The sequence below is a fragment of the Pinus tabuliformis genome, chromosome 4_2, assembly GCF_031772625.1.
Source record: "Pinus tabuliformis cultivar Carrire ecotype Pingquan chromosome 4_2, CPIR1, whole genome shotgun sequence".
NCBI lineage: Eukaryota > Viridiplantae > Streptophyta > Pinopsida > Pinales > Pinaceae > Pinus > Pinus tabuliformis.
The window spans coordinates 1,072,547,425-1,072,573,703 of NC_142304.1; the positions used below are offsets into that span (position 1 = coordinate 1,072,547,425).

A 26,279-nucleotide genomic window follows, 5' to 3' on the forward strand; every position below is an offset into this window, starting at 1 on the left:
AGCAATTCACCAGGTATTTATCAAATTTACCTCTGCGCCTGGTTTTATCCTGCATTGTCCAAAGAATAGCTTAAAGAGTGAAAAAACACACAGTTCACCGGTAAATTCCCTGTGGCTAGCCTCTATTTTCAGTTGTAAAGTCGACATTCGCCTACAGAGCCTTGTTTGCCAAAATTTTCACAAGAACATACAGTTATTTCGCGTATTCGTGAACTGAGAACCCAAGCTGCACCAATTAACCGTGAAAAGAGTTTTTAAGGCTAAGCATTTGCCCTATCAGTGCTTTGTGCAGTATTTCAATTGCTGCCATTGCCATTTTATCCTCTCTTCCTCAGTAAGTCACCTCTCTTTCCAAGAAACACTCCTTTGTGTTGCTCTGCACAGTAACACCAGTTCATACAAACAGAATCCTAAAGTAACCATGGATGCACCAGCAGCTCCTGTAGCCTTGAACATCGCTCCATTAAATGCCCCTCAGAGAGAATTGGAATGGAAACCATTGGCAGACCTGGATTATCAGATATCAGAAGAAATGCTGATGCACAACAAGTACCACATTCACCTCCTAAACGAATTAAAGATAAAACATGAGAGTGGAACAGATGTATTGGGTATTTGGGACTCTTTTCTCCCTATCTTCAAGCTCCCTCAGGTCAACCAGTTTCCTGACCTAATCCACCTATGCGCTGACTGTTATGATGCCACCCAGAGGGCTGTGATTGATCCTTTAGGTTCAGTTGTCTTCTATATCACCCCTGAAGCCATCAGAGAGATGCTGCACTTCCATACTGAGAAGAAATTGGTTCCTTTATCACTGATTGATCTGATAAAGTAAGGAGCTAAATTGACAGATGCTCAGGTCACCAAGCTGAATCAATTGTACATTGACTCTGACACTGTGATGTACCCTCCCATTTTGCATGTATACCTCAACCAATTGGGCAGAGACCTTGTAGACATGATTAGTCCCATTCTGGGCTATAATTCAATTGAATTTGTTGATGAAACTGTGCTGGTGATGATGCTCATGTTTTCCCCTGGCAAGGCCCCAATCTGCTATGACTATGCCACCTACATATCGGACAAAATACATGAGCAATTGATGAATTTGGCAAGAGAAAGGGTGTTCAGATACACCTCCTACATCTACCACTTAATTTTGTATTATCAACATGAGAAATTTCATTTTGCTATGAAAAGAGTGGATGCACAAGGCAATCCAAGGTCAGTGGTTTATTGGTCCTCTGCCTTCCACTGCAGATCTCATTCTCCATACACTTATTGTGAATTTATAGACCTATTCATCCACCCAGCCATGTCTCTGCTTATGAGCTCACCTCCTCCAAGACTAACTGATGAGATGCAGAGAGTTCTTCAGCTATCTAAGGTATACAGCATTGGGGATTGGTATTATTACCAAAACCACACAGTCATCAGAATATATGGGTGTGAGTTGCCCCCATACAGATTACCCAAATATGTGCCTATGAGATTGTTTGCCCTTGAATACTTCAGGCAATTTGGGAATGCTGATGTGCTACATTTTTCAGGCAAAGGCAAGAAAGCACAGCTCAAAGTAAGAAACCAATTAGGCCACTTCATTTACAACAAAAGGGAGGAAGGCTGGCAAGAGGCAGATAGAATGTTAGAATCCCTTGGCCTGCAAACCAGTTTCCTTTGGAAACCATATGACCCAAATCACTTCATAAGCCTAAGAAGGGTCAAATATAGGCTATCCAATTATGGCCATGTAAGGTTGCCTCACATAGAAAAATATGCAAATCAAATAAAGTGGAGGAGAGGAACCTTAGAGGAGGCTGCCACACAAGAAGAATTAAATCAAAGAGCAGTTAAAAACATCCAAAAGATGGCTGACTTAGAGCTTTGTGCACAGGTATTTGCTCTTTCGGGCACTCAAGTGGGAGCAGCTGCCTCATCTTCCACAGCACATCAACAAGCAGCCAAATCTACTGCTCAAGCTACTAGCAAAGGCAAAGAAAAGGAGATGGAGCCAGAGCAGCCACCTCATGAGGAGGTACAGCAGCAGGAAGAGCAACAACAACAGGTACAACAGCAACAAGGGGGGCAGCAAGAAAAGGAACAGCCAGTGCAACAAGAGCAAGCACCACAGGCCCCAATATCCACCGGGCAGCAAGCTCAGGACACTCTACCTCCTAGGCAGGAGACAACAGTGGAGGCCTCAGTCCTCCAAACCCCACAAAAAGAAGATATAAGTAGAAAGAGGGATAGAGAGACTCCCCTCACAACATCAACAACTCAAGGGGAGAAAAGACACAGAATGAACCCCCTTTCTGAGGAAGAAATTCCAATAGGGCAATCTTTGGGCATGGGCCCACCTAGTATGGAAGCATCTGCAAGTTCCTTCCAGCAGGGACAAGAGAGGACAGTGGAAGGAGAAGTCAGCTCCTCAAGCCACCAAAGGGAAGCTGAAGCAGGCATCAAACAGCAATTCATTGATATCAAAAGGAGGAATGAGCCACTCAAGATACAACTCTATAATCATTTGTTTAAAATGGTTCCTACTAACCACAAAGGTTGATGTCTACATACGATGTACACGAGGGAAAAATGATCATGAGCCACTTCATGCCAACCACGTTGCAGCCACAGTCCCCTGCAGACTACTTAAGGACCAATCTTGAGGTCCTTGCCAAGGACATCCACCCGATGGATCAGATTGAATTACATAAGCAAACGGGTGAGATGGTGTATGCCTCCTTAGCAGATAAGACATTGGTGAATTACAGGCTGGAGAACAGCCTAAATAATACAGCTGCCCAACTTGAGTTGGAAAGAGCATCCTCTCAAGCAAAAGATAACAGAATCAAGGCCTTAGAGGAGATAATCATAGAGCTTGGGCATGATCCCAAGGACACCAAAGCCATTCAAGCACTGTTGAAATTGAGGGATGCAGATATGGAAGCACTAAGGAAAATCGTAAAAGTCCCAGCAACCATTCACCCACAAACAGAAGAAGTTGCCCAGCTGAGACATGACCAAGATGCAACAGCTATGCTAGTATCTTTATACAAACAACTGATCCAAACACAAGAAAAATTGGGAGAATCAGAGGCTGCACTGCAAGCAGCATTACAGCAGAAGGAAGGAGGTCAAACATCTCAGCCTCCTCTAGAAATAATTAACCTTGAGGAGCCTCCTCAAACTACTACTCCTCCCACTCAGCAGATAGAACAGGCAGCGCCTTCTACATCAGCACCAGCGCCAACAACAGAGCAGGCTCCAAGCCTGGACATGCAGAAGCTGAGAAATGAAAACCAAGCCTTGGAAGCCCAAATGACAGAATTAAAGGAGGTCAGGGAGAATTTAGTCAAGTTGAATGAAAAATATGATAAATCAAAACAAAGTGTTGCTAAGAAAGGGAGAGAGATAAAGGCTCTCAAAGAGAGGATAAAGGAGCCGGAGAAGGAGCTCACCCTTGACAAAGTGATAGCTGAGCTCAAGACAGTCCTGTGGGCCAACATTGGCCAATCAATCACTGATCAATGGCAATACATTGAGACTATTCATGAGCAGATGGAGCTCATAGGAAAAGCACACAAGGAAATCCAGAGAGCAAGGGCATCTCTAGGCAATATGCCTGAGGTTGCCAATAGAATGATTAATGTGCTTAATAACAGAACAAGTGCTCAGCTGGAAACAATGGGAATTTCAAACAGGACCGAGACCATTTTGCTAATAAAAAGGGTCCTAACACTAAAAAGCCTGGTACAGACATTGGAAAGAAGGACCCAGGACATGCAGACAGAGGTAAACAGATTTATGGACAAATTTGTGGCATTGCAAAACAGAGGGCTTCCTGGCTTACTGAACAGTGCAGGTAGGCTACTTTCCCATGAAAATTATGCCAAGAGGGTCAATACATTTGCTACTAATCAGATCACTGAAAGGCCCAGCACTTCAGAAGAAACAGGACCAGCAACAGGACAAAGTCTCTACAACAGGGTAGAGAACTTATTTTTTATTATGGATGAGATCAAGCATTTGTTTGAAGTGCCTCCAAATTTCTATAAATACACAGAGGCAGATGAGACCTTAGAGGCAATTCTGAGACATCAATTTCCCACATAGGAATGGTGGACTAAGACGATACAGATGATATTATAGACAAAAAGCCATTCACCAAATTTTTCATCAAAAAATATAAGTTCTCATGCACAGGAAAAAATGATAAAATTAGCATGCAAGGAAAAGAAAGGGCTGAGCCAACTCAGCCAATCTACTCGGCCAACAAAGCAGCACTGACAGTCACAGGTGACAGGGCCGAAAAGCTACAGGAGGACAGAGCCACAAAGACACGGCATTCAGCATTTATAAAAGATCGTTCAAACCGACTCAGTGGCCTCAAAGGTCAAAAAAGTCTTCTGACAGAATTGAAGAGCATTTATTTTGTATTCAAAGCTATAATAACTTTCTTATCTACTGTTCTGTACAAGTTGGTGAACATATTTATTTCTCAGATGACTCAACGCTTCAGATATTTTGTATGACCATTTGTATATATTCCCCCTTGCACAAGCTTGCAGGGGTTGTTGTTGATTTCTCTTCTAGAGCTTCTTATGCTGTAAATTTCCAGAATATTAATACAAAGGCTGATGGAATTTCAAAAGCTCTGCGTTATCTGAGTCAATATGGTGTTTTGCTGAAAGTTACAGGATTCCTGCGTACTTCATGGCACAATAAGTCTTCTTCAAACTTTCGTTATGTGTTTTTTTTATCTTTTCATATATCATTCATGCTCTGTGTTTCACAGTTAATGGCAAGGAAAAAGAATAGTTCTAGGATTTAATCATAGATTACCCTGAACTCAATCTAAGCTATTATAAATGTTTTTCTTCAGTTATAGTAATAAAGGTGTAATTCTTAATTGCTGCACCTTCACACTATATCTTTCACAGTGATTGTTGTTTCAGGAATTCAAGTATGATCCTGCGCAATATATCTCTTTCTTACACCCCCGGCTTAGTGGAAAATTCTTAACTGCTTTTCACTGGTTAAACACACCTCATAATCACAATTTCAGATTTGTTCCATGATATATTTGAATGGCCCTGCAGTTTCAGCAACTCAACTTAATATCGCAGACAACCTGTAGCCACAGACTCCATTGCCCAATGGACTAGAACTATCTGAAGTTTTCCACCTTAGGTACAGAAGACATCCCTCAACCAAAACATAAAAACAAACCCTGAATTCATAACTAGCCTAAAATCTTCCCTAAACAGAGACAAACCTTAAAGAGAGAGCCCTCTCTGATTACAGTTGGGCTAGAAACTGTAATCCAAAGATTGGTTAGTGGTTACCCTGGCCGTATTCCCTTGGGAGTCAAAGGGAACAACCTGGGAGTTAACATAATTGGCGACTCCGCTGGGGACAGCATATGTTTCAACTATTGTCTGTCCATAGACAGTGGTTCTAAAAGCTTGAGCAGTCCCTTGAAACAGTTCTAAAAATATCCTAAAAATACCAAAAAGAAGTTCAGAAGTTGGCTCCTAAAAGGAAAACAAGGCACACTAGGTCAAATCCTGACCCAAATCCTCCTCCTGTTTTTGATAACCCTAATTTGATCCATAAAATTCACAAAATCCAAGAGGAATGGGAGCAGTCTCCTGAATCCAGCCCTGAGGCAGTCCAGCATAGTTTTATCCCCACCCCTGTTAAACCTACTATTCACCTCCATACCACTCATTCCTCCCCTTCTTCATCATCCACTTCACAAAATATATTGGCAACGCCTAACACCCAAACTGCCATTGTTGTTCCTGTTGTTCCAGTTGTCCCACTCATCCCACCAAATATGGCAAATCGTTATGCACCCCTTCAGCTACCTAATAATCCTGGGGCTATGCCTCAGGATTACCAGGGTAAAATAACTTACTTTGATGGAACCAGTACATACACTGCCTTACATCACACTAAGAAAATGCAAGACTACTTTGAAAACTATGAGATAGATGATGATGATGTAAGGATGAAAATTTTTGTGCAAAGTCTCACAGGTGAAGTGAGAACATGGTTCAGAGCACTGGCTGCAAATTCTATAGCTAATTCAGCTGCCCTTTATCAGTCCTTCCTAAACAGATGGGAGAAGAAAAAGGACCCTCTGCACATTCTATCTGAATATGACACCATAAAGAGGGGTCCACAGGAAACTGTCTCGGACTATTGCACTAGATTCAATGTTGTCTATAGTGTCATTCCTCAAAACCTCAGACCACCACCTGATCTAGCATTAATCAAGTTCCCTGATGGATTTGATGCTGATATGGCATATCAGTTGAGAGAAAGAGCCCCTGCTACTTTGGCAGACATGCAAGACATAGCAGTAAGTGTAGAAGCAAATTTGATTGCCAAAAGAAATAGGGCAAGAACTGAAAGAAGAACTACATTTAAAGAAGAACCCTCAGCATTTGAGCAGAAGTTAGATGCAATCATCAAAGGTATGGATAGACTTGGGGACAGAGTGGAAACCATAGAAAGAAATTCATCATGGGAAGGGAAAACAAGCAATGTAAGAAACCAAAATTTTAGAAAAACTCAAAACCCCAATGTTGGAAGGACTGATCCTGACCAACATGTCAGACCTCCTTTCCAAGAGAATTATGCTGAGGCTTCTACATCAAATGAACCCAATGAAGACCCTCACATTAATCTAATGGGTTTGGATGGTGAAAATCAAGTCTTTTTAACACAAGAAGATCATAAAGATGATGACATCAAGCAATTCCAAACCAGATCAGGCGAGTCATTTGATTTCAAACAAGGATATGACACAGCGGTTTACGAAGTCCACAAGCAATATAAATTGAGGAGTAGAACAATAAATGTGACACAACCTGACAAAACAAAGGATATCTCACCGCCTAAGATAACTATTGTCACAGAACCAAGTGATAAAACTGGTCCAATTACAGATGAGGTAACAGTTGAGGAAGTAACTGAAACATCCCCCTCAAAACAGTAGCTAGTAGATACAACACCTTTCCAACACAACCCAAGCAACATTTCTCAAAAAACAAGTAAAAAGGATAAGCCCCAAGATCAAAAAGAAAATCAGGAGGAAAGCATTAAGGATTCCATTGAAAAGGAAAGGGCTATTAACCAAACTACCAAAACCCAACCTGATAAACCTTTTGACTTAGAGGCTGAAATTGGAAAATTGAAGATAGCCATTCCTCTTTCAGAATTGGCCAAACACAACATATACAAACAACAAATCAGAAAATCCCTTCAACTCAACCACAATAAAGATGATGTTAATGTGTTGGATGATACCCCAGAACTACTTTTTGGCCTAGAGGTTGATGGAAAGACAGCAGTTGCAGGAATTTTACCTTTTTATGTCAGCCTGCATGTTCAAGATAAGCTATTACACAATGCAATGTTTGACTCTGGTGCTTCTCACAACCTAATGCCCAAATCATTCATGGAAAGATTAAATCTGGACATTACAAGACCCTATAAGGACCTATTCTCATTTGACTCCAGCCAAGTTAAGTGTTTAGGTCTGATCAAAGATCTTTGTGTGTCACTTGTCCAATACCCCAATAAGACAATCCTGATGGATGTTGTAGTTGCTGATATCCCACCCAAGTATGGAATGTTGTTATCTAGATCATGGGGGGCTAAACTTCAAGGTTCCCTGCAGTTAGACATGTCATATGCTACCATCTCTGTCTTTGGGCAACCAAAGAGACTATACAGAGAGACACTCATGAAATACATGGTCAGCAGTGAAGAAAAACCTCAAAATTTCCCCATATATGCTGTCCATTCTGATATAGATTCATATATTCTCTTCAATGATAATTCAGGTCCTACAAATGATGATGAATCCAAGACACTCAAACAAGATCAGGACATTAATGAACAAGCTGCTACTCTAGAAATCAAGCTGATCCAATCAAATGATGAGACCGTCCTAAAAGACAAACTAAATGAAAAACCGGAACTTCAACTCACAATCCCAAATCACAGAGAAACTATCAAGTCTCCCCTAGAACAAGAGATCCTATGGTTCCTTGAATTTGATGGGTCGGTCAACAAATTAGGGGCAGGAGCTGGAGTTTGGATACATAACAAGCAGAACAATCATGCAAAAGGTCGTGCCTATAGGCTAAATTTCAGATGCACTAATAACATGGCAGAATATGAAGCCCTTTTACTAGGCCTCAAACTAGTAAGATCCCTACAAGCCACAAAGGTTTCAATCATGGGAGATTCAGACTTGATTATCCAACAAGTAAAGGGGAATTTTGTCATTAATGACAAACGATTGAGATCTTATAGGTCTGCTGCTGCTGAAATACTAAACTCCTTCACTGAATTTCAAATCACTAAAATCTCTAGAACCCATAACCTTCATGCTCATAGTTTGGCCACACTTGCAAGTACCTGTAAACTACCCTTTGAACCAAGCCATTGTTTTACAGCTGAGGTAAAACATAGACCTTCTGTCCCAAACAATGTTAAAGATTGGCAAGTATTTGAGGATGATATACAAATAAACAACTTCTTGACCTTACAACAAGAATTTGTAGGGCTAAATATTGACACTGAGGGAGCAAGTCAATCACAAATACTGAATGAACAGAAAAACAAGCCAATATCACCCAAAACAGCTAACCAAATGCTACATCCAACATTTTTTAACAAAGACAACATACAAGAAATTCAACAAACCAGTTGTGAAAAAATAGTTGTTACAGAGGCTGAAATCATAGAGCTGAAAGACAATTTTCTTCCAACAGGCCTAACTCCATTAGAGGACATCTTTGACTCAAATGATATACCTAGAAAACCAAAAATGCAGCCCCTTAATGCTGCCGTTGAGGAATGCAACATTGGAACTATTGAGAAGCCCAAAATAATAAAATTGTCTGCATCCTTACCTCCTGATCAAAAACCTAAATACATTGACCTCTTCAAAGAGTTTCAGGATGTCTTTGCATGGGGTTATGAGGATTTAAAATCCTATGACACCTCTGTTATCCAGCATACTATCCCTCTCAAGCCTGATCAAAAGCCATTCAAACAGAAATTGAGAAGGATCAATCCCATGCTTCTCCCTTCAATTGAAAAAGAGCTGCAAAAAATGTTTAAAGCTGGCATCATAGCACCAATCAGGTTTTCTGATTGGATTTCAAATTTGGTACCTACAAGAAATAAAATTGGTGAGATAAGACTTTGTGTTGATCTTAGAAATCTAAACCAAGTGTCCCTCAAAGACAACTATCCCTTACCTAAGATGGATCACATTCTCTAAAGAGTGGTAGAAGCCTCAAGGATCTCATTACTTGATGGATTCTCAGGCTTCAATCAAATCCTAGTGCACCCTGATGATCAAGACAAAACTGCATTCACAACCCCATGGGGAACTTTCAAATATGTAAAAATGCCTTTCGGATTGAAAAATGCAGGGGCAACATTCCAAAGAGCAATGGATATTGCTTTTGCCAAAGAGATTCATGACTTTCTTGTTGTTTATTTGGATGACCTCACACCTTTCTCAAAATCTGACCGAGAACACTTGAATCACTTGAGACAGATCTTCTTAACATGTAGGAAATATGGAATTTCCTTGAATCCCAAGAAGTCTCTATTTGGTTTAGAAGAAGGTAAGCTCTTAGGGCATATCATTTCAAAGGATGGCATAAGAATTGACCCAGATAGGATACAAGCTATCTTACAAATGCCCCACCCAAGAAACATCAAAGAATTGCAAGCTTTCTTAGGGAAGATCAATTTCTTAAGAAGGTTTATCCAAAATTTAGCAGAACTAATCAGATTACTAAACAACATGCTAAAGAAGGATTCAAAGGTGAAATGGACAGTAGAAGCAAATCAAGCCTTTGAAGGTATAAAATTGGCCCTCACCCAAACCCCGGTCTTAACGAATCCTCAATTTGATAGAGAATTTATCATTTTCTCTTTTGCCTCTCAGCATACTATTGCCGCTGTTCTATTACAGAAAGATGACCAAGGAAATGAGAAACCCATTGCTTTCTTTAGTAGAGCTCTTAGAGATGCACCTCTGAAATATCAGATCATGGAGAAACAAGCTTATGCTTTGGTCAAGGCCATTAAAGACTTCAGGATTTACATCCTTTATTCCCATGTTATAGCTTATGTGCCAAGTCCCATTGTGGAAGACATACTCACTCAAGAAAACTTGGAGGGCAGAAGAGGAAAATGGATTGCCAACATCTTGGAATTTGATATTGAGATAAAACCTACAAAACTGATAAAAGGGCAAGGTTTGGCCAAATTAATGACAGAAACAAACTTCCAAGCCTTAGACATAAACCAGTTGGACAATGAACCAGAGCTGTCGACTCCAAAGATCAATGTAGCCTTTGAGCAATCACCATGGTATTCTGATATCTGTTATGTGTTACAAAACCTGTGTGCTCCCCCAGGATTGTCCAGAACTAAATGTAGGTTCCTAAAAATGAAAGCTTCAAGATTTTGTGTGATGGATGGTAATTTGCTTTGGAAAAACCATGAGGGTATACTGTTAAACTGCTTGATTGAGAATGAGACTAACAATGTCACCAGAGAATTTCATGCAGGTGACTGTGGTGGACACTTGTATTGGAAGTCCACTGTGGATAAGATACTGAGGGTTGGTTACTATTGGCCCACTGTTTTCTCTGATGTCAAGAAATTTACCACTTCATGTCATAAATGCCAAGTGTTTGAGGGAAAGAGAAAGTTACTACCACTTCCTTTAAGGCCTATTGCAACAGAGAGACCTTTTCAACAATGGGTCTTGGACTTCATTGGGGAAATTCATCCCTCATCTTCAGGCCAACATAGATGGATTCTAACAGCTACAGATTACTTTACTAAATGGATTGAAGTTGTTCCATGCAGACAAGCAAATGATTCCACTATCTTTCAGTTCCTTGAGACCAATATCCTTGCTCAATTTGGTTGTCCTGATAAGATAATAACAGATAATGCAGCTGCTTTCAGATCTAAGAAAATGGTAAATTTCTGCCACAAGTTCCACATTACCTTGGGCCATTCTACTGCATACTATCCCCAAGGAAATGGTTTAGCAGAATCATCAAACAAAAGTCTTGTAAACATCATAAAGAAAGTGTTGGAAGAAAATAAGAAGAATTGGCATAAGAAGCTTGTGAATGCTTTATGGGCAGATAGACTAACAACCAAGAGATCAATTGGGGTCAGCCCATATGAGTTAGTTTATGGATTAGAAGCCAAATTTCCTTCATCACTAGGGGTTCCTGTCATGAAGCTTCTTCAAGAAAGTCAAGCTGAACCAAATGAAATGCAAAGAAGGATCAACCAGATAATATGTTTGTAGCAAACTAGAGATCAAGTTTATAGCAGAGTTCAAGTTTTACAAGAAAAAATAAAGAAAGCTTTTGATAGAAGGACTAAGGCAGAAGATTTCAACATTGGTGACAAAGTCCTCAAGTGGGATTCAAGAAGGGAAGATAAGGGAAAACATGGAAAATTTGATTCCCTTTGGAGAGGACCATTTGCTGTTCAAGCAGTGCAAGGAAACAATACTTATTTCCTTAAAAGTCTTGATGAAGCTGATTTGGATGAAGGTCCGGTAAATGGCAGGATGTTGAAGCACTATTTTGACTACTATCCATAAGTGCAGCCTATGTTTCCCTTGTACATATTCAGGTGTATATATTACATTCTGTTAACATGTAAAAAAAAAAAAATGCAGTTTCTCAAGTTTTATTAGTTATCAGCAAAAGGCAAATAAGTTCAGAGATTTACCAAGATGAGAAGAGCACAATTTTGGGATTCCAAAGAGGAATACTTCAAGTTTCATACAAGAAGTCAAGGGCCAAGGCATTCTGACCTGCTGTTCTTGGTCTTTCAAATGGAAAAACCATCCCCATGTGGAGCCACTGTTAGCTACATATACCAATAGGTTTCATATTTCATGATTGGCAAAGAAAGTTCCAAATATGCTCTGCTTTGGTGATGCAAAGATCACATATTTCCAAGAGAAGACAATGTATGTATAGCTTGACATTAACTCAATTTTGATGGATGGTCCAACAGCCTAATCTGGATCATGCCATGTTTCAATTTTCTGTTGCAGAATAGAGAAAGAAGTCTGTCCAAACTGTTTAATCTTGGCAGACAAGTAGCTAGGTAGAGAAGTAAGGTTCCCAACTGCTTAATCTGGGACCTTGGAAGTAATAAGGGTAGCCTTAGATAGAGAATCAAAAGAAAAAGCCAAAAGAAAAGAAAAGGCACATAAGGGTCTGCAAGTCTAAGTGCACCCTCCATGAAGAAACAAAAAATGCTAGGCAAGTAGATGGGTAGGCAGTTGGGGTTGCAGAAATGTCATTCCTTACAATTGAATGTTTGGTAGCCTATTATAAAGGAAAATTAGTAGATAGAGAAGGTTTTCTTCTCCATCATGTTGCAGCAAAGCAAAGGAGCATGACTAACTTCCTTTTCCCCCTTTCACATTCATTACTAACATCCCTTCATCAGTTATGTTCATGAAAGAATTCAAGGTTCTATGTTGGTTCTTATTCCTTTAAAAGCCACATTTCTTGTCTAAAATTCTTTTCATTTTGATCTACTCCCTAAGCTAAGTTGTTTTCATACAAACTTAGTCATATCACTCCTCATTCATCTCTTTCATTCATATTAACCCTTAACTTTTATTATCTAAATCCCTTATGTTACCTTTTCCCTATTATTATAAACACTATGGTGTATAAAGCCCAAGAATTTTATAAATATCCCTTCCCCATTGGCATTATAGCCATATGTTCATTGTCAGGGATTAAATTGACATCTGGTCAGTTTAAGAACCCAAACCCTACCCCTCTTCCCCCTTCAGAAATCATCTAGACCATTTAACCCCTTCATTTGCTAAAAACGTTGTGAAAAACCCCATTTTCACCCTTAACCCGCTTCATGTGCAAAATTACATGAAAAACCCACTTTTTCATTTTACCCAAAGTTTGGGCACTATGCGCGTTTTTATAAAATACATTGAAAAACCATGCAAAACCGCCAAACTCCAAAGGTTCCCGCCGGGCGCATCTTCCAAAGAATATATTATTTTAATCCCCGCCCGCATCTGTATTCACCTGGCACCTTGACGATCCGTCAACCGTCGGATCTGGCCTTTTTTAATCCGACGGCTCTCATGCATATCGGACCGGCCCCGACGTCCGTAACTTACCTTCCGAAATTTGTCAGAGGGTGACGTCAGGCCTCTGCCACGCGTCACCCCCAAATCGCATCGGAGCGCCCTCTGACAATCCTGCTTCCGTATAGAAGGCGGTGCGATATCAAACCGCTTACCGTTTCCGGTTTCCGTTAACCCGCTATGCCAACGTCATTACCACGTCACTGCTATATCATTGCCGCGTCAGCGCCTCCGTCCGCCATTGCTCTGATCTGCCCGCCACCTCATCATCCCCGTGGACCACTCACAGGCCGCCACGTCACCTGATGACGTCACGCTGACGTCATCCGACCTTGACCCCACCTGATGACGTCATGCTGACGTCATCCAAAAAAAGCGCCAATGTTCCAAAAATCCATATTTTGGCCAAAAAACTGTGTTTTTCTCACTTTTTGCAAAAACGCTTGTTGCTCCCCCTGCATGCATTTTACGTCCAAACTGTCGCCAACCTGCCGAATTCAACCCGAGAACCGTTGTCGCGCCAAATCCACCTGCATTTGCAAACTTTGCCAAGCAATTCACCAGGTATTTATCAAATTTACCTCTGCGCCTGGTTTTATCCTGCATTGTCCAAAGAATAGCTTAAAGAGTGAAAAAACGCACAGTTCACCGGTAAATTCCCTGTGGCTAGCCTCTATTTTCAGTTGTAAAGTCGACATTCACCTACAGAGCCTTGTTTACCCAAATTTTCACAAAAACATACAGTTAATTCGCGCATTCGTGAACTGAGAACCCAAGCTGCACCAATTAACTGTGAAAAGAGTTTTTAAGGCGAAGCATTTGCCCTATCAGTGCTTTGTGCAGTATTTCAATTGCTGCCATTGCCATTTTATCCTCTGTTCCTCAGTAAGTCACCTCTCTTTCCAAGAAACACTCCTTTGTGTTGCTCTGCACAGTAACACCAGTTCATACAAACAGAATCCTAAAGTAACCATGGATGCACCAGCAGCTCCTGTAGCCTTGAACATTGCTCCATTAAATGCCCCTCAGAGAGAATTGGAATGGAAATCATTGGCAGACCTGGATTATCAGATATCAGAAGAAATGCTGATGCACAGCAAGTACCACATTCACCTCCTAAACGAATTAAAGATAAAACATGAGAGTGAAACAGATGTATTGGGTATTTGGGACTCTTTTCTCCCTATCTTCAAGCTCCCTCAGGTCAACCAGTTTCCTGACCTAATCCACCTATGCGCTGACTGTTATGATGCCACCCAGAGGGCTGTGATTGATCCTTTAGGTTCAGTTGTCTTCTATATCACCCCTGAAGCCATCAAAGAGATGCTGCACTTCCATACTGAGAAGAAATTGGTTCCTTTATCACTGATTGATCTGATAAAGCAAGGAGCTAAATTGACAGATGCTCAGGTCACCAAGCTGAATCAATTGTACATTGACTCTGACACTGTGATGTACCCTCCCATTTTGCATGTATACCTCAACCAATTGGGCAGAGACCTTGTAGACATGATTAGTCCCATTCTGGGCTATAATTCAATTGAATTTGTTGATGAAACTGTGCTGGTGATGATGCTCATGTTTTCCCCTGGCAAGGCCCCAATCTGCTATGACTATGCCACCTACATATCGGAAAAAATACATGAGCAATTGATGAATTTGGCAAGAGAAAGGGTGTTCAGATACACCTCCTACATCTACCACTTAATTTTGTATTATCAACATGAGAATTTTCATTTTTCTATGAAAAGAGTGGATGCACAAGGCAATCCAAGGTCAGTGGTTTATTGGTCCTCTGCCTTCCACTGTAGATCTCATTCTCCATACACTTATTGTGAATTTATAGACCTATTCATCCACCCAGCCATGTCTCTGCTTATGAGCTCACCTCCTCCAAGACTAACTAATGAGATGCAGAGATTTCTTCAGCTATCTAAGGTATACAGCATTGGGGATTGGTATTATTACCAAAACCACACAGTCATCAAAATATATGGGTGTGAGTTGCCCCCATACAGATTACCAAAATATGTGCCTATGAGATTGTTTTCCCTTGAATACTTCAGGCAATTTGGGAATGCTGATGTGCTACATTTTTCAGGCAAAGGCAAGAAAGCACAGCTCAAAGTAAGAAACCAATTAGGTCACTTCATTTACAACAAAAGGGAGGAAGGCTGGCAAGAGGCAGATAGAATGTTAGAATCCCTTGGCCTGCAAACCAGTTTCCTTTGGAAACCATATGACCCAAATCACTTCATAAGCCTAAGAAGGGTCAAATATAGGCTGTCCAATTATGGCCATGTAAGGTTGCCTCACATAGAAAAATATGCAAATCAAATAAAGTGGAGGAGAGGAACCTTAGAGGAGGCTGCCACACAAGAAGAATTAAATCAAAGAGAAGTTAAAAACCTCCAAAAGATGGCTGACTTAGAGCTTTGTGCACAGGTATTTGCTCTTTCAGGCACTCAAGTGGGAGCAGCTGCCTCATCTTCCACAACACATCAACAAGCAGCCAAATCTACTGCTCAAGCTGCTAGCAAAGGCAAAGAAAAGGAGATGGAGCCAGAGCAGCCACCTCATGAGTAGGTACAGCAGCAGGAAGAGCAACAACAACAGGTACAACAGCAACAAGGGGGGCAGCAAGAAAAGGAACAGCCAGTGCAACAAGAGCAAGCACCACAGGCCCCAATATCCACCGGGCAGCAAGCTCAGGACACTTTGCCTCCTAGGCAGGAGACAACAGTGGAGGCCTCAGTCCTCCAAACCCCACAAAAAGAAGATATAAGTAGAAAGAGGGACAGAGAGACTCCCCTCACAACATCAACAACTCAAGGGGAGAAAAGACACAGAATGAACCCCCTTTATGAGGAAGAAATGCCAATAGGGCAATCTTTGGGCATGGGCCCACCTAGTATGGAAGCATCTGCAAGTTCCTTCCAGCAGGGACAAGAGAGGACAGTGGTGTTGTGGGGAAAAGTATCCGATGCGGATGACCCTAACCCTTTCTAGATGTGACAGTATCTAGCAACAACTGAATGATAAAGTTTTCATGTTCTTCTTTATGAGTATACAGACAGAATGGAAAGAGGGTCAACCAACCTGGTGTCTTGCGCTTGATTGATCCTTATCCTTCTTCCTTTGTATCCAGCTCCCAGCTCTTTTGCTCTCCAAGCCGATCCAGCTACACACAAGACCTGCACAACAAGAGAGAGCAAACTAACAGATACAAGCACTCATAATCAAAGCATGGATTAGATTGCATTGAATACACATGTAAACACAAAGCATCTATGTAAAACAAGTGAATAGGAGAACATGCAAACTTTATTGATAGAAAGTAACAGGGTTCCAGAGGAAGTTACAACCAATGATGTTGGCTCCAATCCAGCAGCACCTCCTCGGCAGCAAGAACTCTCTTCTTGACCTCTAGTAAAACAATCACCCAAATAATCCTGGCGGTATACCAACAGCACCTCCTTGCTTATACAAAATTTCAGCCTCTAGAGCTCTCATAGAAGGGCTCTATATATAGGAGAGAAGAGGAACAGATGAGTCAGCTTGAGACTGACATGAAGCTGCCTTGTGTCCTCTCCCTCTTCAGTTAATCTTCAGTTCCTGTGTCCACTTGGAGATCCTTGGTTACACATGGTGATCAAGTACCTCTTACTCATCACAGGGCGAATCTCATGACCCAAGTGTCAGTTTGGAAGCTTCCTGGGCAATTGACACCTTGCAGGATGACTGTGCCACTTGGCCAATCTCGCCCAGCGCAGGTAGCCTTCATAGTTTTTGACTTCCAGCGCAGGTACAGAGTGGGACAGTTGCAATACAGCGCAGAAGCTCAGTTTAGCAGCTGACATGATCCAAAATAAGCCTGTTCTGAAGTGTTTTCAGGTGGGGAACTGATTGGAAGTGCTGTTGATTGATGACCTTGTTCTTTTAGGGGTAAGAACAACATGTTTAGGGACTGAGGATCCCTGTAATTATCGACATTCCTTGCTCCTTGACGCGAGGCACAAAAATGTCTATAACAGTTGCCCCCTAAAGTATGAGGCCGTTACTCGGGTGAAATGCTTTAGCTAGAGGGTCCGAAGTTCGTTCCAGTACCGGAGGAGAGTGCCCTGTAATACAATACAATACAATACATTATCTTTCATTCAATTTCATGGTCTGGCTGAGGCGGGCATTCCCATGCTCAGCTTTTATAAATACATTTTGATACATATGACAGACGATCGTCTGTGGCCAGACTGATAATCTTCTGCTGAAATTATCATCCTTTCATAGGATGATCATCTGCTGCAATGATGTACATGGCAAATGTTTTTATATTTCCTGAATATATATCGCAGCCCGGATGGATGAAACTAGATCCGGGGTCTTCAAACTCGTTCGATCTTCACTCTAAGTACAAGTCGATCCATGTGAGAATTGCGTCGAAGTCGAACATGGAAAGACATCGCTTGATTACCGGTCAATAATGAAAACCGTTAACAAGCGCGAGAGGAATCACCAATAATGACAATGACCCTCAAGGTACTGCAGTACAATTCACGTGGCATGAATACAGGACTTGGCGTCGAACGCCACGCAAAATCTTCTGGTCGAAGGTCATTGAGGTATACCTGTCGCCGGAAGTGAGAAACTTGCCATTGAGGCATGCAAGCTTCAAAGTACTGATGGGGGTGTTCCTAGATCAACTTCTTGGATAATGAGCTGATGTCGACAAGAAGCGATCCGTCAAAGGAGGGCCTTGATGAATCCCACATCAATGACACGGAACGGAGCTAATGATTTAGTGGAGGTGGAAACAAACTGTGATATATGAATCAGGGTGGCGATCATGAAAATGGATGAAGGATGATGTATGGTAGTGGATGGGACACGGTTGACACTTTCTGAATGACCCCTCTTGAACATATAACGACACTGATGCGATGGATCGGTAGCATTACCCCAAATGGATGGTGTGGCGAGGACCATGGTGACGAGACCGGTGAATGAGACAACCCAACCCGATGTGATACGGAGGAAAAGTGTCATGTTCAAGAGTGACTTGCTACCTCTAAACTTTGATGTTCTCCCAATTTTTCCCCAGTCATTTCTGACCAGTACCTCTTTATTTTTGTCAAGCTTGAGGAGGATAACATATGCTTGTTCTATAACCTGCCCTTCGGGCAAGCCCATCGCTAAGATTTAACGAGCCTAGCGATAGGGAAACTCGTTCTCGTCTAAAGACAAGTTTGTCGCTATTTAATCATTTTAACGAGTCTAACGACAAAGAAAACTCGGTCCTTTTCATTTTTAGAGAGTCTGAAAAGGTACAGAAAGTTAACTCCATAGTTCCTTTTTCGTCAGCATATCCCTTAAGTCCGAAAAAGTATAAAACAATATAGAAGGGATGGCTGTTCGATACTTTTACGAGCTGAACAAGACAAGCGCTCGATCCTTTTGTGTAATAATCCCTCAGGTCCAAAAAGATTAAAATTTAGAGGAGGGATAGCGTTCCGGTCTTTTAACGAGCTGGAAGGCCAAAACTCGACAAACTTTTCATATTTTACGAGTCAGTAAAAAGAGCTGAAAGAAGACTCGTCTTTTGAGAAACGAGTGATAGACAGGTATAGCTACAGATTCCAGGTACAGGTTGGAATTTCCAATCACGGCAGTGTCACAAGGATGGCTAGGTGAAATCACTCTTCGCAGCTGTTTCTCAAAAGAGGTAAACACACAAATGGAAGTGAATGCTTGGCCAAATGAACGATGGAGGTGGTGGATGAAAACACGATCAAGGTTCTTATGACTAATGAATTTACAATTTCAAAAGGTTATTTACCGGTTCATTTTTTCCATGAGCTTGAACTCTGGGGGAAACTTTTGCTCACCCTCTTCTATTTTTTAACGAGCATGGATTCAGGCCTAAAACTGCTCGGATTTGCGTTTATTTTTTAACGAGCATGAACTATATATTAAAACTGCTCGAAATACCAGTCATAAGAACGCCTCCTATAAGGATCAATTTTTTATAGAGCTTATGCCTTACTACAGCTATGCTCTTATTTTGGCAAATTTTACTTTTGCCCCATAGGCTTTCTTTGTGCAAGTTCGGAAACGGCTAATCCTACGAGTTTAAAGGGTTAGACCTACAGGTTTAAAGGGAGGACCTAAAAATTTAAAAAATCAATAGTCGTCCCTTGCTTGCATTCCAAAAGGTTGCATGCCCCCAGGTATAGGATAGAATTTCAAGGCTCCACCCCTCCTCTCTTCTACTTTTGTTTTTCTTTGGGTGTTCATAGTTACTTGTCATCTTGCCAATCTAATGCTAACGATACTAGTCTTCTCGTTATTTTAAGGGGTCTTACGCAGTACTCAGACTTCCTGTCGGCCCACTTTTAACAAACAGCTATTTGTGACAATAGAAGAACACTACTCAAAGATAAAACATAGGTATTATCGAGGGAGGCTTGTCTCTTTCTTATTATCCGAAGAGTGGTTCTATTCGCTGCCGCAAATCAATCTCTTTCTTCGGCGGTGTCTATCATTGGGTTGTCCTAAGATGGTTACCTTCTGTCAAAACAAAATAGTCCCCCTCCTTGTAAGCTGCCCCTGCTTATCCTTCAAAACATATGTTTTGATGGGCGAGGCTGGAATTCAAGGATGTTTACTATTTGTTGCAATAAGGAAAATCCCACTTGGGCATTGCCCACTTTTTTAAACAAAGGTGAATGACTCTTTTGCCAAACACATAACTTTAACAAAAGATTATTATTCCAGAACAACCCCACTTCCTTCCACGGACGGGGTACGGACTAGTCATATTCTTCTGCGGAAATTCTTCCTTATACCCAGAGTTTCTTCTGCCCGAAGCAGACCAGGGTGCATGCCCCCTGGGTCCTAGTCTTTTCCTTCCGAATCACTCGCATTCATCGGGAAGGAGGACTGGGGGCGGAGGCGAATCTTGAGCGAACAGACCATTTAGGATTGGTATTTGACTATTTGCGATGTGAGATCCCGGAAATGAAAGTTGGTCTACGAGCTTGACCACTCTTCCTTCGTGTGGAAAACACATTACTCTAAAGAGTGAGGAGACTATCGCTCCCATGCAATAAATATAGTCGCGTCCAAGGAGTAGGTTATAATCCAAGGGTCCTTGAACTACCAACACGTTCATCCTGACGGTCTTCCCCTTCAATGTAACAGGTACATCGGGGAGGATTCCTAATGGTCGACTGGTTCCTTTATCAAAACCTGAGAGATTTCTTAACTCAGGTAAAAGCGCCGGGGAACCCAGTGCTTTCCAAGCAATAGAGGAAAGGATACTCACAGATGCCCCTTCATCAATGATAGTACCAGCCATGATCATTCTATAGATCTGGACAATGATTCTGAATGGTATACTGGCTGGTAACCGGGGTCTGCCTAGTTGATTCCAATCAAAGGATACAACCAGGTTGCTTGGTGGTGGGACCGAATATACGGCCGGATACGGCTCTGATGATGTTCCTTCCTGCGACAAAGGAATGGGCGCATTGCCCAGATGCTCGTCGGAGTCGGTGCTGATAAAGAGAACCTGGATGGTGTCATCCTTGTTCTCATCAGTGAGAGTGCCACATGAAGATGACTCTTCGGTGACGGTGTCATTTGAAGACGGGTCTTCAACGACGGGGTCATTGGACGATAGAACCTCTGAAGGAAGAACCGGGTCAACTGCCGTTTCGACCTTTAGACTTTCGTCTGGTCTAGATTCTGTAGGTTCATTGTCAATGACCGACACATCAGCTGACCACTTAAGAGGGCCAACTGGATTTACAACTGTCGAGGGATTAGGCGCGAGTTTTTTATATCCAGGCGGAAGTCGCAACGGTGACACCGGGCGATCTTCCAAAACTCTCTTGGCCTCATCTAAGAATGGACATTTGTGGATGGCATGACTACCTTCACACAATAGACAGGGTGATCTTGGTCCCCTTCTTCGTCCTTCACTCTCGCTAGTTGACGGAATGCAATCAACTTGACAACCAGAGGTTGATGCTACCGGATTGTGCAACCTTGGGGACCAGTCCTTCAGTATCCGGGGAATACAAGGACAATCACGATGGAAATGGATCCCTTTGCAAATGACACATGGCGATTTAGGCCCGGTCGGTGCAGTGTGTGGGTTTTTGTCAGTTTTCTTCTGCTTGCCCCCAGTCGCCTTTGCCAGAGGCTCCTTCTGCTTCTTTCCTTTCTTCTTCTTTTCTTTCTTCTCCTTGGGAGGCTGACTTTTGCCGGCTCTACCCTGTGAAGATGAAGGATCAGAGGAAGTATTATAAGAAGTGGAAGGCTGGTGGGTAGTTTCAAATGGTTCTGACTGTTGATTCGATTGCTCAGGATTAGTGGCGATTTGGACTACATTAGTTGAAAAGAGCCAAACAGGAAGGCCAATTGTCAATCCTGGAAGCGACAATGTAGCCATATGGGGCGCACCAACATCTCCCCAAGAGGAGAAGGGATTTGGACTTCCGCCAAGGTTACTTCCTTGGTTGGTGGGCTCCATACTTTTCAACTAAAAGATCAACGTGGGAATAACAGGTGATTATGTTCCGCTTTAAGATAAATTTTATTTACGACGCTTTTAGACACAAACTTTGCTTTTTCATGTTTTAAGAGTCGAGAAAAAGCTAAAGATGACTCTAGTCGCCTTCGATGTATTAACGAGCCCGAAGTGACAAATGCTCGGTTGGACCTTTTCAGTTATAGAGTTTGAAAAGGGCCAAAAGAAACTGCTCTGGAGATCTAGGCAGAGGGTGTGCCAAACCTTTCGCGAAACCACAGAATACGTTTTACGGTACGGGTGGTCGATCTTCGTGAATGCTGTGTTCACTGCATCGCGATCAGTAGGGCGGTCGATACGGCTTCCTAAGGATAAAGGATAATTGCCTATAGGGGTCTCCCAATATACGCGACGGTACGCGGGAGCTCAAATCCGTATTAGTGCTATCGTCCCTCAGGAGGAATCACCCACCTTCGTAGAGATCGACAGTCACTACGTTTAACGACGCCGGAACACGTCTCTACCTAGACCTCTATTGTGAGCGTTATGTTACAATGCGTTGTTAGATTCATTCAATATATTTTAAGTTGATCTTGTTTATCAGTTTGTCTTTCAGGATCACCACGAGATGTATTGGTACAAATTCCTAAATGCAGCTAAAATGATAAGCAAGCTTTCACTATCTTTTTAACTTTGAAAATCCTAGCTACTGAAGGGAGAGAAAAAACAATATCTTTCCAAACAGAGCATACAGCACAAACTAATGCACTTTCTCCTAGATCAGACACCCAAACTTATCAAAATGCAAATGCAAGATGCATGTATTTCTTTTCTTTTTCCTTTAATGTTGATGCTTAACAAAAGGAAACTGTTGTATGACTTTCGAATTCAATCTAAAGCATAAACAAACAAGTATTGTCTAAATGAAAAGACGCTTTACAGGTACTTGTTTTATACTTAAAAATATATGAATTCAAACCATAAAGTGAAAACAAACCAATCAAAAACAGCTATGAACAGCAATAAACAATGTAAACTTTGAAACGGGAACTGATACTGTTACCCGTTTTGTAGAGGTGGCAAAAAAATGACCCGATTTGCAAAAGTGTTGATGCAGAATACACATGTTTTTTTAAGAACATGTTTTTTGGAACTTTAATTTTTTTCATGTGCATTAAGTGGGTGAGGCTCGGTGAATGGTAGTGATTTTCATCCTGATTTTAAAAAGTGTGTATTCTGCATCACACCCTTTTTTTAAAAGACCTATTTTTTGACTTTAAATTTTCTAGTGTGTGAAATGTAAATTTTTTTTTTCTAAATTTGTTAGTTTTTGAAGTCGTCATTGTATTCATATTTTCTTGTTCTCTATCTTAATTTTTATTTTTTTTTAGTGGCCTTTTTATTGTTTTGCGTTTTTAAATTATAAAGTCGATAGTCTGAATTTTAGATAATCTACATATTTAGACATCTTTTCAACCCCCTTAACTAATTTTTCAATCGACATGAAATAATTGTTTCTAAAAAACAACATTTTTTAACAATGGACATAAAAAATAACCATTTTTAACATAAATATAACAAAAAAACTAAACGTTTTGATAATTTTTTGCTAGAATTAACATGTCAAAATCACAAATTTTATACAAAAATATTAACTAAAAATGGTCAAATAATAGTTTTTTTTATGAATTTCATGTCAAAAGGATAATAATAACTACTTTTTTTTCAAAAAAAATGATTAACTTAAAAATCAATGCAAAAATCACATATTACCAATATTGAACGTATAACAACCCTAATTGAGTGTTTATTCTTCTCATAAAATGTCAAAGTCAAAACATTGCAAAGCTTGAGTTACAAGCACAACTTAAATTTAATCAAGAATGTCACGTAATCCAAACTCTTCGTCCTCTAGAGTTTCATCATTGTCCTCTTCCACAATATTTTCTGTTTCATTTTGCTCATTTTGCTCATTTTCCTCTTCTAATGGGTCTTTCATGTCTGCAAATCCCCCAATATGTGTCTTTCCATACATTCCATGTAATGGTGGTTGGGGTTCCTTTGCCTTTTTTGCCACACGTGATTCACTAAAGTCCCCTTTCTTCAACCCAATTTCTTGCATTGCATCTGGAAGAAATTGGAGAGCATTAATTCTTTGCTGAATGAAATTGCATTGTAATGGATCTTTCTCAATTGCAATGCAATTTCTTCCTTTTTGAAGGCAGCATGCTAGTGTTGTACCTAATTATCAAGCACAAAAAAATAATGAAGTAAATTAGTACAATGACATATTAATTAAAAAAAAGAACATATTGAAATTCAATTCCATGTGGCAAAACGTACCTGAGCCAGAAAATAAATCCAGAACCCAATCTCCTTCATTTGAACATATGTCTATAAGATAGTTAATCAATAATTGTGGTTTCTGATAAATGTTAACTATCTCTCCTTTCATTTCTTTGTCTTCATATGTTAGTTTTCTCACAACAGCATCATAAGACAGTATTTGGCTATGACTCTTTTTGTCCACCCGATTAAAAATCATAGACATATGGCTATCATCTTTTGCCCAACTATCAATATGAATGAACTCACAGTCATTTATAAATTGTTGATCTTCATTGTCAAGAAGATTTGACTTTTGCCTGTAACATAAAATAGTAAAATTTCAATTAACTTGTACATAAATTAATTTTTCAACATTAATCAAATATACCTTTAAACATCTTACCATGTAAGCTGCATCCTTGAATTTGTTTTCCCCTTGAAGCTTGACAATAACATTGCCAACTGTGTGTCTGAATGAAATGTCACAAATCTCCATAATGGTGATGACGTCACTTCCTTAAATCCCGCCACCACTTTATTAAAAGCTTGATAAGTATAAGGGTCATTATCATAGCAAATGTTTGGAATATTGAAACCATGGGGAATATCTGCAATAACAAGGGCATAATCCCTTTTTGGTATGAGTTTCGCAATGTCTTCACAGTCGCCTTGTATTACTTGATATTGAATAGTGTCTAGCCCATTCCAAATGAAATGATTAAGAGTTGGATCAAGTTCAACATTCTTAATACGTTGCTTTCTCAGTCTTTCAATCTTTATTTTTTCAATAAAAGTCTTGAAACTGTCTGGTGCTCCATTATCTTCTTTCCTCATCTTTTACCAAACAAACAAATGTATGTGTAAGTTTTAATTTAAATTAAAAATAGTACACAGATGATTAAAACTGAATGTATAAATCAAGTTACCTTTTTAAATGCAAGATAAAAAGCTTTCAATGTTGATGTAGAACTTGAATCTGGATAGTTGCGTACAACATCATCCCAACTATCTTCATTCAACAATTTAACCATTTGTTCCTGAATTTTCATGTAAACTTTGTGACTGCATAGATAAAGAAAAAGTTAATATACTGATATGTATAACGAATACTACCAATAACCATGTTTTAGTTAAAAGATAACTATAATCCTGGAAATAAGTAAAAATAATTCAGCAAACTTACTTTTGAAATTCTTCAGACATTTCTTCCAATGATAATTCCCCCGACTTCACACGAGATAATATTGTTTTGACAATTTTTTCATCTTTCACTCCTTGCATCGCCCTCCAAGGCGTGATGGTCATATCGTCTGGAAGTTGCTTCAGTTCAGGCGCTGATTTATTGTTGCTACATATCAATGGCTTAGACTTTCTGACCTTCTGGTTTTTAATGCCAATGTCTTCCCACATGCTAAAAATGTCATCAATCAAATTCCAAATATCTCCAGTTCTAAATGCCAATTGGAAAATGTTATCAACACCTCTGAATAAATCGCTAGATCTGTTGTCTTTTCCATTTTTTGAATTGCCTTTATCTTCAATTTGATAGCCTATTTCCATACAACATTCCTTTCGGAAATCTGTAGTAATATTGATCTTATCCCCACCACATTTTTCTAGGAATTCACTATGAATAAATCTAACCTTTTGGACCAAAGTCATAGACATCCTATATTCATTATCTGAATTATGATCCCATGCCACTAGCTTTGCTTCTATTTCATTTAAACCAGCATAAATGATACATTTCATCGTTTCAAAACGTGGGTTATTAGGATATTCCTCCATCAATTGTCTTTGAGCTTCAACAGAATGGTTCCCCCCAAGCACATAATAATTGTATTCAAAACATTTTGACTTATCAAATGCTTCTTTGTTGGGAACTTGAAGTGGATCAACAAGAAGCACATAACTAACCACATGAGCATATGGATTGTACCTCATCAATGTCTTCAAGTTGTGAACATGCAGATGGTGCGGCTTTCTGACTTGATATTGGCATTGTCCTTCACTTGCCTTATAGGTTTGTGTCACATTTAACTGAAATGTACGACCACCATCAACTAGGTTTCTCTTTGTCAAATTCTGTCGAATGGCATTTTGTTTTGTTTTGATAATGCCATCACCTAAATCAGCTCCTGGTGTAATGATTTCTCTGCTTTCTTTTGAAGTTTCACTAGGTTCTTGACTGCTGGTAATGACTACTTCAAGATCTTC

General features: G+C 40.4%; 1 protein-coding gene across 1 annotated transcript in view; it reads right to left on the reverse strand.

Moving 5' to 3' along the window:
• Positions 1-317: 317 nt before the first annotated feature.
• Positions 318-26,279, reverse strand: part of LOC149173358 (uncharacterized) — a 49,980-nt gene continuing 24,018 nt past the window's right edge. Inside the window, exons 2-4 of the mRNA XM_089426670.1 lie at positions 24,466-24,757; positions 24,078-24,379; positions 318-376 (exon numbers count right to left, since the gene is read on the reverse strand). Of these exons, the coding sequence (XP_089282796.1) occupies positions 318-376; positions 24,078-24,379; positions 24,466-24,757 (653 nt within the window). The remainder of the gene's footprint in view (positions 377-24,077; positions 24,380-24,465; positions 24,758-26,279) is intronic.